Below are 13,361 nucleotides of genomic sequence, written 5' to 3'. Positions count from 1 at the left end.
ATTTTTGTTTTCAATATAATGGATTACTTTTTGTACATAAAATCTATGAAAATTGAATAAATGTTGTAAATAATGACTCTAATTTCTGCAACTTTCTGCAAAACTCGAACGAACACGTTCATCCAGAGGCGACCAATGTGTAGTAATTTTCCAAAAAGTGCCCAAAGACAGCATTTTTGACCAGCTCTTCACGTCAACAACCCCACCCCCCCCCCGCCCCAACTTACCCCCCCCCGCCAACGTACTCCCTCCCCCCCAACGTACCCCCTCAACGTATCCAACATCCAAACCCCCCCCCCCCCCCCCCCACAACGTACCCCCCCCCCTCAACGTACCCCCCAACCCACGACGTAACCCCCTCACGTTTACCCATCCCCCCACGAAACCCCCAATCACGACGTGCCCCCTCTCTCTCTATTTAGGGACATCTAACTCTAGTAAGGGACATCAACTCTAGTAAGAGGTGGGGGGGAGGGGTTGGTGTGCGATCTATAGGTAACTTTTTATAACTTTTCAATAACTCGATTGAAAATAGGAAAAAAAGAAATTAAGCGAAAAGAAATGAAAACAAAATAACTAACTTAAGTTTAACAAAATTATGAAAAAATGAAAACAAAACACAAAATTATTTGAATAAATAGATTATAATCCATTATAATTGATTAAAATGGATTATTTTTCTTTTGAATTTTTTTTGAAAATAATTGATTATAATCGATTATATTGGGATTTTATTGCTTTAAAAAATATTATCATTATAATCCATTTTCAATCGATTATAATCGATTATTTTTGTTATTTTGTAGAGACTGACTATAAAAATCCAATATAATCGATTATTATCCATGAAACTTCAGTGCGGGATATTTCCTAATCTTTTCTTTCGAAGACTTACTTTGCTACTAAGCTCGAAAGCTTAACATTTCATTTTTAAGTGGTTGTCATAAAATGTTGTCGTTCCAAACAATTACTAATTAAAAAGTTCCATTAAATAATTTCACAAAACTAAATCTGAATCGCACGTAAGAGCATCCTTAAGCCAGTATGGATAGTTTTCAGGTGTCTCCTTTAACTGGAGACTAAACAAACTTTAAATTTTAATTTTCTTGATTCATTGGATCGTACTGTTGATAAAATTTACTAATTAGAAATCACTTTATACCATCCTTTCAAACCGTTTTTTTATAAGAAAAAAAATGTCCTTTTTTGGGCAGTTTTTTCTACTCATAACATTGAAACCAACACAAAACGATTCTACATAATTGTCCAAAAAAACAGACTCAAAGCATCCCATTAATATTGTGTAACCTGGCATATAGTTTCGGAAGAAATTATGATTGAAAATAATCGTTTGAAGAGAAGCCCCCCATCAGAAAACCGACCCAGGCGGGAAGCAAATTCAAAAAATTTTGAAACTTTTTCAAAATTTAGCCCTAATCGATCCTCTGTTGAGTTTATTTTTTTTCTCGCTAATTTTTGATTTTAATTTTTTGATTATTTTGTTCAATTGTAGCATATCTCTTGGTAAGACCTGGCACTCCTGACTTGAAAGTTTTCCGACTAATCTCTAAGAAATTCACTATCCGTATGAACTTTTTTTTCATGCATTAAATCATTGATTGAATCCGTCCTGCGCTTATGAAGATTTTGTAAAGTTAGCCTCTAAACTTTCATTTCTAGTTCGAACAACTTGTTTTTTTTGGTGATTGCAAAAACCTAAGCTTCATATTGGTTAGTTGGTGGCACAAAAGTTTCATAAGCATTATTTATTGCTGTCTTGTTGAAAGTTTTTTGTTGAAAAAACACTCCAAAGAAATGCTAAGCTCCGTATTGCATTTGATCAACCTCCTTATGAAACTTCATCTAGCTGTTCAAGTAAATTCAAACGATTAAAACATGCTGATTTTTTTCGGTGCCATTAAAAAATTGAAATTTCTTTGAGTCCAACATCTTTTTTGACTGTTAGTGTCAGTTTGTTTTTCCAACCGATCAGTTAGTTCTAGCAAAGCCGACAGTTGTGTGAGAGTAAAATAATCTAATTTGTTTGTGGTCTCCAGAACAGTGTCATCTTCATCTAAAGGTACCGCTGTGTTACCCGTGACTACGTAGTTTTAAAAGTGGGCGAAGAACAGATCCCTGAGTTGACCTCAAAAGATACTAGTTGTAATGATTTTAAATGATTGCGAGAGTACTTATAACAAGTTTCAGGTAATATTCCACGAATTTCAACATACGTTTTCTGAATCCCGATAAACCTAATTTTTTAAAGTAAGTTACAGGTATCAAAAGCTTTTGTGAATTCTAAAAGCGTGTTTTGAACAGTTAGATTTTGTCCGTTAAGGACGATCTAAAAGCAAACTGAGTATTTTGGATTTCATTTGCTTGTATGAATATGATTGAGTTCGTCTGAGAACCAAACGTTCAAAAGTTTTCTTGGAGCTGCTAGAAGCCAAAGTGGGCTTGAGTTCGAAGAGTCAAAGGTTCTTCCATCTTTAAAATTTTTTTGCAATCCTTGCAGTTTTTATTTAGTTTGAGTTCGTTTATGAGGTTATGGAGTCCCTGAAAAAATTGTAAAAGTTGACCCAAGATGAGCCCAGTAAGATGAGCCCAGACTTAAGATAATAATGAGCCCATCATTTTTAATTGATTGACTAGAACAGTACTGACATCATTGCAATCCTTACTACTTTTTCAAACTTCCAATGACTTCAGCTAATTTGAAAAAAAAACATGGGTGGCTGCTGGCAGATTAAATTTGTTTCAACACATTTTGGTTTGCTTTGTACAAGTTTAGCGCTAGTAATTGCATTGTAAATTTTGAACGCAATTCGTCCTCCTCAGACAAATTTGTTTGCTTTTTTTCGTATTTCAATAAATTTTTTGAAAGCTGATTTTAGTTCTAAATTTGGATTCAAGCGTCAATTAAGTTTGACAGATGTAGGGTTTTCTCCTGACAATGTTCTGTAGTAACTATATCTTCTCCTTTTATTTGTTGTTTCAACATTCAAAATTGTTGTTGTATTAGTTTTTTGCTGCTTCATTTTTTTCTTTGTGTGTGTATCCATGGATGGTTTTCTGTTTAATGCAGTAAACAATTTAAGAAAAAAAGAATCAAATGCCTCCATGAGTTTTGATTTCTGTTTTGTAAAAGGTAGGAAAATGTTTTGGGTTTTGCAGGTTCCATAACTGCACGCCTTTGTCAATTTCATGCCATAAAAAAAAAATATTTTTTCGATATTTACCGGTTTCCTTTTTGTTTCAGTTCTTGAAAGTAAATTTTCAGTGCAAATCGTTTTTGAGACTTTTGTATTCAATTGAACACTAAAATGATTGATCATACAATGAGTTTTTTTGTAAAATTTTCTGAGAAATCCGACGTAGAGAAAATTATTTCATTCCAGGTGCTGCTTTGTTTTTATAAAATTTGATAAGAGAAAACTCTTTTTGTTTTCCAGCTTTTAATTTTTTTTCATTTTGTCCTCCGTTTTTATTCGCTTTTCTAGAAGTAGGAAGGAAATTACGCAAAGGTCACGTCAAATTATGTATTCAATTTCAGTCTTTGCAAAATGTTTCCAAATAGTTTTGCTGACTTTAGTTGACGTTTTTTAATCATAATCAAAATCAATGCTTTGTTCACTTTTTTATGAGCGCTGACAAGATTTGAAAGTTGTAATCCATTTTTTGTTGTCTGACCTCTCCCAATTTTGGCATAAATGCCAAATTCTTCTCCTCTTTTATCCGGAGCCCAACTATAAAATGGTTGGTATTCACGAACTCGAAGGTAGTCAGGTTTTGTTTTCAGGCCAGTCTTCGACCAAACCGATGGTAAGAGGACGTTTGGCCAATCGCTTTATTGCTTTTAAGAATTCATAAAACTTTCTGGGCAAAGAATCGATATTTTGCAAAAGAAAAATTTCAATTTTTTTTTTCCTTCAATTTTTTCTTTTTGAAAACAATTATTTTTTGAGAAGATCCTGCTTTTTTTCGATTTTTTTTTCTAACTACAAAAAATCACGATAGGTAGACTTGAAAGCAATGTAAATCACTTACTGAATTTATGAAAAGTTACTTAGGGCAGTGCAGTCATTGCACAACCAAATAGTTTTGCTGACTTTTTTTAGTTGACGTTTTTTTAAATCATAATCAAAATCAATGCTTTGTTCACTTTTTTTTGAGCGCTGACAAGATTTGAAAGTTGTTATCCATTTTTTGTTGTCTGACCTCTCCCAATTTTGGCATAAATGCCAAATTCTTCTCCTCTTTTATCCGAAGCCCAACTATAAAATGGTTGGTATTCACGAACTCGAAGGTAGTCAGGTTTTGTTTTCAGGCCAGTCTTCGACCAAACCGATGGTAAGAGGACGTTTGGCCAATCGCTTTATTGCTGTTAAGAATTCATAAAAATTTCTGGGCAAATAATCGATATTTTGCAAAAAAAATTTCAATTTTTCTTTATCCTTCAATTTTTCCTTTTTGCAAACAATTATTTTTTTTGGAGAAGATCCTGCTTTTTTTCGATTTATTTTTGTTCTAACTACAAAAAATCACGATAGGTAGACTTGAAAGCAATGTAAATCACTTACTGAAGTTATGAAAAGTTACTTAGGGAAGTGCAGTCATCCCTCTCCTCCCTCTGTTCGCCTTCAGTTTTTGTTCCGACTTTCGATACGAAAGTAACGGAATATTTGTGCTCGGGGTGGGTTTTTTTTCTTCAGACAAATTTCGACTTTTTAACTAGCCATTTTTGACGGAATTTTCGTATATCATTCAAAAACTATTGTTGTCCTGAGCTTAAATTTGAAAAGATATTTCACCTGTGATCATTTTTCGTAAAGTTATGAGGGTTTAAAGATTGCCATTTTGGCCAATTTGTGACAATTAACGCGCGATATATTTCGCGCTATTAACGCGTAAGCGGAGAGATCATCCGCCTTAGAAATCTTTCCAAATTGGTTGAAAGAAGCTTATTTGCCATAACTTACTTGTTAAAAGGAGCGAAATCTATTGTTTTGTACTTTATATGGCGTGTGGGGGGATGATTTTCATCGAAAATTTTTTTTCAAATTTTATATAAAAAAGTTTTTTCATTTTAGTTTGTTTCATTTAATTTTTTATGTTGTTTGTCTTACTACTGCTCCATAAACGTTAAAAGGCTGTCGGAACTTTCAGGGCTTCGCCCTGATACGAGCAGTCTTGTTATCTTTTATCCGATTTTCAAATCAGTTTGCCGTTCTTCCTATAATCGTTTAAAGATCCCAGGGCAGCGCGGAAATCACACTTGCGAAAATTGCGCAAAAACATCAATAGTCTTGTAAAAATACTAACTTGACATTTTCGAACGTATTACATGAGCTCTGAGGAAATAAAACAATTTCATTTGAGGCCTTGTCCTTAGAGATTGTTTTTTCTTGTGTTCCTTTAAAGTGCAAAAAAAATGAAAACGAAACGCAACAAGACTGCTTGTATCAGGGTATCAGGGAGAAGCCCTGAATGTTCCGACTGCCTATTAAGGCTTATGGAGCAGCAGTAAAAACATAAAATGAAATAAAATAAAATGAAATTTTTTTAATGAAAATCATCCCCCCACACGCCATACAAAGTACAAAAAGAGAGATTTCGTTCCTTGTAACAGATCAATTATGGCAAATGAGCTTCGTTTAACCAATTTGGAACGATTTATAAGGCGGATTAACTCTCCGCTTACGCGTTAATAGCGCGAAATATATCGCGCGTTAATTGTACCAAATTGGCCAAACTGGCAATCCTTAAACCCTCATAACTTTACGAAAAGAGATCACAGGTAAAATATCTTTTCAAATTTAAGCTCAAGACAACAATACCTTTCGAGTGATATAAAAAATTCCATCAAAAATGGCTTGTTGAAAAGTCGAAATTTGTCTGAAGAAAAAAAAACTCCCCACTCCGAGCACAAATATTCCGTTACTTTCGCATCGAAAGTCGGAACAACAAGAAAAATGAAAAGATTCTCTTTTATTTAATTAAATTTTTGTCCACATGACAAGAGTAATAAAAACAGAGTAATTGTTCCGACTTTCGATACGAAAGTAACGGAATATTTGTGCTCGGGGTGGGTTTTTTTTCTCAGACAAATTTCGACTTTTTAACTAGCCATTTTTGACGGAATTTTTAAATATCATTCGAAAGGTATTGTTGTCCTGAGCCCAAATTTGAAAAAATATTTCACCTGTGATCATTTTTCGTAAAATTATGAGGGTTAAAAGATTGTCATTTTGGCCAATTGGGACAATTAACGCGCGATACATTTCGCGCTATTAACGCGTAAGCGGAGAGTTAATCCGCCTTAGAAATCGTTCCAAATTGGTTTAACTAAGCTTATTTTCCATAATTTATTCGTTACAAGGAGCGAAATCTATTGTTTTGTACTTTATATGGCGTATGGGGTGATTATTTTCATTAAAAAATTCAAATTTTTTGAAAAAAAAAAAATTTCATTTTGTTATATGATTTTTTTTTAATATTTCATTGTTATTACTGCTCCATAAACCTGAATAGGCAGTCGGAACATTCAGGGCTTCGCCCTGATACGAGCAGTCTTGTTATCTTTTATCCGATTTTCAAATCAGTTTGCCGTTCTTCCTATAATCGTTTAAAGATCCCAGGGCAGCGCGGAAATCACACTTGCGAAAATTGCGCAAAAACATCAATAGTCTTGTAAAAATACTAACTTGACATTTTCGAACGTATTACATGAGCTCTGAGGAAATAAAACAATTTCATTTGAGGCCTTGTCCTTAGAGATTGTTTTTTCTTGTGTTCCTTTAAAGTGCAAAAAAAATGAAAACGAAACGCAACAAGACTGCTTGTATCAGGGTATCAGGGAGAAGCCCTGAATGTTCCGACTGCCTATTAAGGCTTATGGAGCAGCAGTAAAAACATAAAAAAAATTAAATGAAATAAAATAAAATGAAATTTTTTTAATGAAAATCATCCCCCCACACGCCATACAAAGTACAAAAAGAGAGATTTCGTTCCTTGTAACAGATCAATTATGGCAAATGAGCTTCGTTTAACCAATTTGGAACGATTTATAAGGCGGATTAACTCTCCGCTTACGCGTTAATAGCGCGAAATATATCGCGCGTTAATTGTACCAAATTGGCCAAACTGGCAATCCTTAAACCCTCATAACTTTACGAAAAGAGATCACAGGTAAAATATCTTTTCAAATTTAAGCTCAAGACAACAATACCTTTCGAGTGATATAAAAAATTCCATCAAAAATGGCTTGTTGAAAAGTCGAAATTTGTCTGAAGAAAAAAAAACTCCCCACTCCGAGCACAAATATTCCGTTACTTTCGCATCGAAAGTCGGAACAACAAGAAAAATGAAAAGATTCTCTTTTATTTAATTAAATTTTTGTCCACATGACAAGAGTAATAAAAACAGAGTAATTGTTCCGACTTTCGATACGAAAGTAACGGAATATTTGTGCTCGGGGTGGGTTTTTTTTCTCAGACAAATTTCGACTTTTTAACTAGCCATTTTTGACGGAATTTTTAAATATCATTCGAAAGGTATTGTTGTCCTGAGCCCAAATTTGAAAAAATATTTCACCTGTGATCATTTTTCGTAAAATTATGAGGGTTAAAAGATTGTCATTTTGGCCAATTGGGACAATTAACGCGCGATACATTTCGCGCTATTAACGCGTAAGCGGAGAGTTAATCCGCCTTAGAAATCGTTCCAAATTGGTTTAACTAAGCTTATTTTCCATAATTTATTCGTTACAAGGAGCGAAATCTATTGTTTTGTACTTTATATGGCGTATGGGGTGATGATTTTCATTAAAAAATTCAAATTTTTTGAAAAAAAAATAATTTCATTTTGTTATATGATTTTTTTTTAATATTTCATTGTTATTACTGCTCCATAAACCTGAATAGGCAGTCGGAACATTCAGGGCTTCGCCTTGATATGAGGAGTCTTGTTATCTTTTATCCGATTTTCAAATCAGTTTGCCGTTCTTCCTATAATCGTTTAAAGATCCCAGGGCAGCGCGGAAATCACACTTGCGAAAATTGCGCAAAAACATCAATAGTCTTGTAAAAATACTAACTTGACATTTTCGAACGTATTACATGAGCTCTGAGGAAATAAAACAATTTCATTTGAGGCCTTGTCCTTAGAGATTGTTTTTTCTTGTGTTCCTTTAAAGTGCAAAAAAAATGAAAACGAAACGCAACAAGACTGCTTGTATCAGGGTATCAGGGAGAAGCCCTGAATGTTCCGACTGCCTATTAAGGCTTATGAAGCAGCAGTAAAAACATAAAAAAAATTAAATGAAATAAAATAAAATGAAATTTTTTAAATGAAAATCATCCCCCCACACGCCATACAAAGTACAAAAAGAGAGATTTCGTTCCTTGTAACAGATCAATTATGGCAAATGAGCTTCGTTTAACCAATTTGGAACGATTTATAAGGCGGATTAACTCTCCGCTTACGCGTTAATAGCGCGAAATATATCGCGCGTTAATTGTACCAAATTGGCCAAACTGGCAATCCTTAAACCCTCATAACTTTACGAAAAGAGATCACAGGTAAAATATCTTTTCAAATTTAAGCTCAAGACAACAATACCTTTCGAGTGATATAAAAAATTCCATCAAAAATGGCTTGTTGAAAAGTCGAAATTTGTCTGAAGAAAAAAAAACTCCCCACTCCGAGCACAAATATTCCGTTACTTTCGCATCGAAAGTCGGAACAACAAGAAAAATGAAAAGATTCTCTTTTATTTAATTAAATTTTTGTCCACATGACAAGAGTAATAAAAACAGAGTAATTGTTCCGACTTTCGATACGAAAGTAACGGAATATTTGTGCTCGGGGTGGGTTTTTTTTCTCAGACAAATTTCGACTTTCTAACTAGCCATTTTTGACGGAATTTTTAAATATCATTCGAAAGGTATTGTTGTCCTGAGCCCAAATTTGAGAAAATATTTCACCTGTGATCATTTTTCGTAAAATTATGAGGGTTAAAAGATTGTCATTTTGGCCAATTGGGACAATTAACGCGCGATACATTTCGCGCTATTAACGCGTAAGCGGAGAGTTAATCCGCCTTAGAAATCGTTCCAAATTGGTTTAACTAAGCTTATTTTCCATAATTTATTCGTTACAAGGAGCGAAATCTATTGTTTTGTACTTTATATGGCGTATGGGGTGATGATTTTCATTAAAAAATTCAAATTTTTTGAAAAAAAAATAATTTCATTTTGTTATATGATTTTTTTTAAATATTTCATTGTTATTACTGCTCCATAAACCTGAATAGGCAGTCGGAACATTCAGGGCTTCGCCTTGATATGAGGAGTCTTGTTTCATACTTCATTACTGACAAATCTACCCATTTTAAGATGTAAGAGCACTTCAATTGCCTTACATGAAATCTTACATTATTTGTGTAATTCCAAAAGAGTTCAACATCGGCACGCTTGTTCCGTTCACTATGCAATATATTGACAAATTTTTGTTTTCGGCAGGTTTTTTTCATTAATATTATTAGCCAAGTGGGGGTAAACGCACTATATTTGTTTCACTTTGACGTTTTCCGTCATAGACTAGAACTGATACACTGCAAATGTGTTTGGTAGTTATCAAGTCAATAACATTGGCCGCTTTCTTGATTTCTGCGTCTTGTTCTGTAATGTGTTTATTACGCCTGTTTACATTTTTTTTTCTGATACTTTACATGCCTTTTGACCAAGTAAAGTGCACGCTTATTGTTGAAGCAGACAAAATGCTGAAGGTAGAAAGCATATATTTTTCTTTAATTCCCCATAAACCTATGACAAGTTTTAATCATCTCACGAAAAATATAATTTTTAGGTTTGTGTTGAAAAAATCAACTGTGGCATCCTTAACACCAGTTACTTCCCTTGCATTTAACGGTTGCTTCCGTAGAAAAACTCAGTCCTTGCTAGTATATCTTTCCTGAGCTCGGAGCCTATAATCAATTTTTATTTGCTTAAACTTGAAATCCTTAATTTTACAATCTTGTTTTTCACAGCTCTACAGAAACACTAACAGTGCCGATTCCACATTTCTCCCCTTTTGTCTCCCGTTTTGTACACACTCCCGTTTTGCTTTTGCCTGGTTGAAGATACCTCCTCAAGCTAGTTTTCACTGTCGGTTTCCATAAAGCTTATAAAAATCCAACCTGATTTAAAAAACCGAAGAAATAAACACTTCTTCTAATTGTCTGAAACATTAAATCAGTGTGGGAAGATATTTTAATTTTTCTAAAACTATGAGGTCTTTTCAAATTATCAAGGTTCACATTTGCGGACTGTTCAGACTTACTTTGGGCTTATTCGTTTTGAAAGATAAGGTTCCTAAAAAAGCCGTAGAATTTTTTTATTGATTAATCTTTATATTTCGAAATGCACGAGACAAAAGCTTAAAACATTTGCACAGTCAACCGACCGTTTTCTAAGTCAAAAGATTGTTTTTTGAATAATTGACACATTAACAAGCATCTCGACCGGCTCAAATCATCTTATCCGTTAGTCAGATGTTCATTACAAGAAGTAATTTGAAAAGTGACAATTATTTTGTTTCAGACATTGCAAAAACAGTGCAGGCTCTACTTCGGTTTGAAGGCTACACTTAAATCAGATTCCCCAAATCATCACATGCGCTTCGAAATTCGCAATTTGTTCATTGAACACATCTTGTGTCAAAATCAACTTCGAGGGATTGACGATGGGATATCGACAGTGACAGGAAATTTGGAAGCTTTATCCATCAGCCAATCATAAAGTGCAGCTAGAAATGCCTATTGGACTTTAACTTCTGGCGCTAACGTAAACGATTGTTTTCTGTTATACGTTTCCTAAAAATGGAAACAGCTGCTGACAGAGACATATTTTTTTGGGTTTTGATTAATTTTAACTGATCACCAGATTTATAAAAAATAATTCGATTAAAGAGAGAATTGAACATTTGAGCAAATGCTAATTTTATTTCTTGAAACGAATCCCCCTTTGCAAAACGGAGGAATAGTTAACAAGATGCAAACGAAGTAATTCTTGGTTGAACTCAACTTGATTATGGGCGAGACTTATGCACGCAAAGAGTTAAACTATATGAAAATTTTTTTATGCTAATTATAAGTCTTCACTCAATTCGCATTTCGGCAGGCACTTTGTTTATTGCTATAATACCACTGCTTCTGAAACCGGACAGTTTTTGAACCGGACTTTGCTTTTTAAAATCCGAACACCAATATTCCAAGAAGAACTAACGTCTCTGTCGGTGTTACAAATAGCCCGGGTTGACCAAAACTTCTAATCATACAATTTCCATATATGAGAAACTTCTTGTCATACAATTCCATACAATTCCATACGTACAGAAAATTGTATGAAATCTCTATGATAAACATTTTCCCATATTTGGAAATTGTAAAATTAGAAGTTTCCCATATATGAAAATTGTATGACTAAAAGTTTGTCATTTATGAAAATTGTATGATTACCACTTTTTTAAAATAAAGTCAGGCAAAAATTACGTCAAAGCCCATCCCATAAAACGTGCAATCTCTGAACAGAGAAGAAAACTTGAGAAAAATTGCAGTACTTTAGAGGTTTGAAGCTCAAATTGTACATTTTCTGCAAGAAAATCTTCTCAACTCTTGAGAGAGCAACAAGTTCCTTAACCTTATCCTATGGGAACCAGTAACTGGGCGAGGGGCTCAAACAAAAAACAAACCTGTACGTGAGCTGGACGACCCAAAACACAGAAACTTACAAAAAATTGCATGATAAGTATTTTTTTCCATTCCAAATTGAATTGCTGTTTTCGATGAAAAAAAAACTTACATTGAGCAAAAAAACGCTTTTGACACATATACAGCTTCTTAACAAACCTTTTCAAAAGATTTCTGTAAACTTTATCAATGATGAAAAAATTGCTTATCATACAATTTTCATATATGGGAATTGTATGATAAGCGTTTTTTTCATTCCAAACTGAAATGCTGTTTTCGCTGAAAAAAAACTTACATTGAGCCAAAAACGCTTTTGACACATATACAGCTACTCAACAAACCTTTTAAAAAGATTTCTGAAAACTTTATCAATGATGAAAAAAATGCTTATCATACAATCTCCATATATGGGAATTGTATGATAAGCATTTTTTTTCATTCCAAACTGAAATGCTGTTTTCGCAGAAAAAAACAACCTACCTTGAGCCAAAGCCGCTTTTCTATTTTATACAGCTTCTTAAAAAACCTTTTCAAAAGATTTCTGAAAACTTTATCAATAATGAAAAAAATGCTTATCATACAATTTCCATATATGGGAATTGTATGATAAAGGTTTTTTCAAAAAACAAAAACCTCAATTTTTTCATCTCCCGACTGTTTTATTAGAATCAAACAGCCGCAGAAATTAGTTTAAACCTTTCTTCTATCATTTTTCAAAATTGTATGAAAATTGTATGACAAGCATTTTTTCCAACACTTGATGTATGGAATTGTATGATAAGCATTTTTGGTGTATGGAGGTCAACCCGGGAGTACTAACGCCTCTGTGAGAAAGTTTTATTTAATCAAAACATTCAATAAGTTACATCATCTGTAACGGAACATCGTAATAGCCTATGTATAAGAGAAATGAACGTAATGAAGACTCATATATAGGTTTTAGTGATTTTCATTGAAATGCTCGAGTAATGACAGATGTGCACTCATACATATAAAATGTACTTAGGTATATATGCAGTTTTTGAGTTCAATTGAAATTCATCTGCTGAAAGTTACGTAAATAGCACTGTCCCAATACGAACGTTGAAATGACGCGAAAAAACGTGAACGATTTTTAGTTTCGGAAGTGTAGTGTAATTTCAGCGGAATGAAAACTTTATCTGTTGATCCATTTTTTTAAAGTTATTATTTATATAATACTTTTTATTAATAGTTAAACTTTAGGTTAATATTTATAAAGAAGCGCCAATCATACATCGTTCTAAAAAATCAAAGAGCTGAAGAAACGTCTATTTTTTTCAATTCGAAAGATTTTTTCAGCAAAGTCAGTGTTTTTTTCTTCTGTTTACATGCCTTCGTTAGTCTTTTTCAACTGCTTTGGAGTTTATCTAGTTGACGAAATTGATGTTCTGAGCAATTCCATATCATTATAACGAAAATTATTAGACCAAACTTTCTGCGCCACTGGCAAATTGTCAAATAAAACAGGCCAAAGAAGATTAGCCGAAAACATGAAGAAAAAGTTTTTGGTCATCATCTTCTAAATTTGCTACTGAGTGGATTTTTTATTTCACTCACACCTTAATGCGGAGCTTAGTTTTCTCATTAC

The 13,361-nt window shown here is 33.5% G+C and overlaps 1 protein-coding gene across 1 annotated transcript in view; it reads left to right on the top strand.

Moving 5' to 3' along the window:
• Nucleotides 1-11,099, top strand: part of LOC134843791 (uncharacterized) — a gene marked incomplete in the record, with an annotated part of 54,814 nt that extends 43,715 nt beyond the window's left edge. The window contains 1 exon segment of the mRNA XM_063860070.1: nt 10,605-11,099. Within this exon segment, the coding sequence (XP_063716140.1) occupies nt 10,605-10,802 (198 nt within the window).
• Between the last annotated feature and the right edge of the window lie 2,262 nt (nt 11,100-13,361).

Source organism: Symsagittifera roscoffensis, chromosome 4, assembly GCF_963678635.1.
Source record: "Symsagittifera roscoffensis chromosome 4, txSymRosc1.1, whole genome shotgun sequence".
NCBI classification, from domain to species: Eukaryota; Metazoa; Xenacoelomorpha; order Acoela; family Convolutidae; genus Symsagittifera; species Symsagittifera roscoffensis.
The sequence above is the reverse complement of the archived record's forward strand: the minus strand, read 5'-3'. Positions and strand labels throughout refer to the sequence as shown.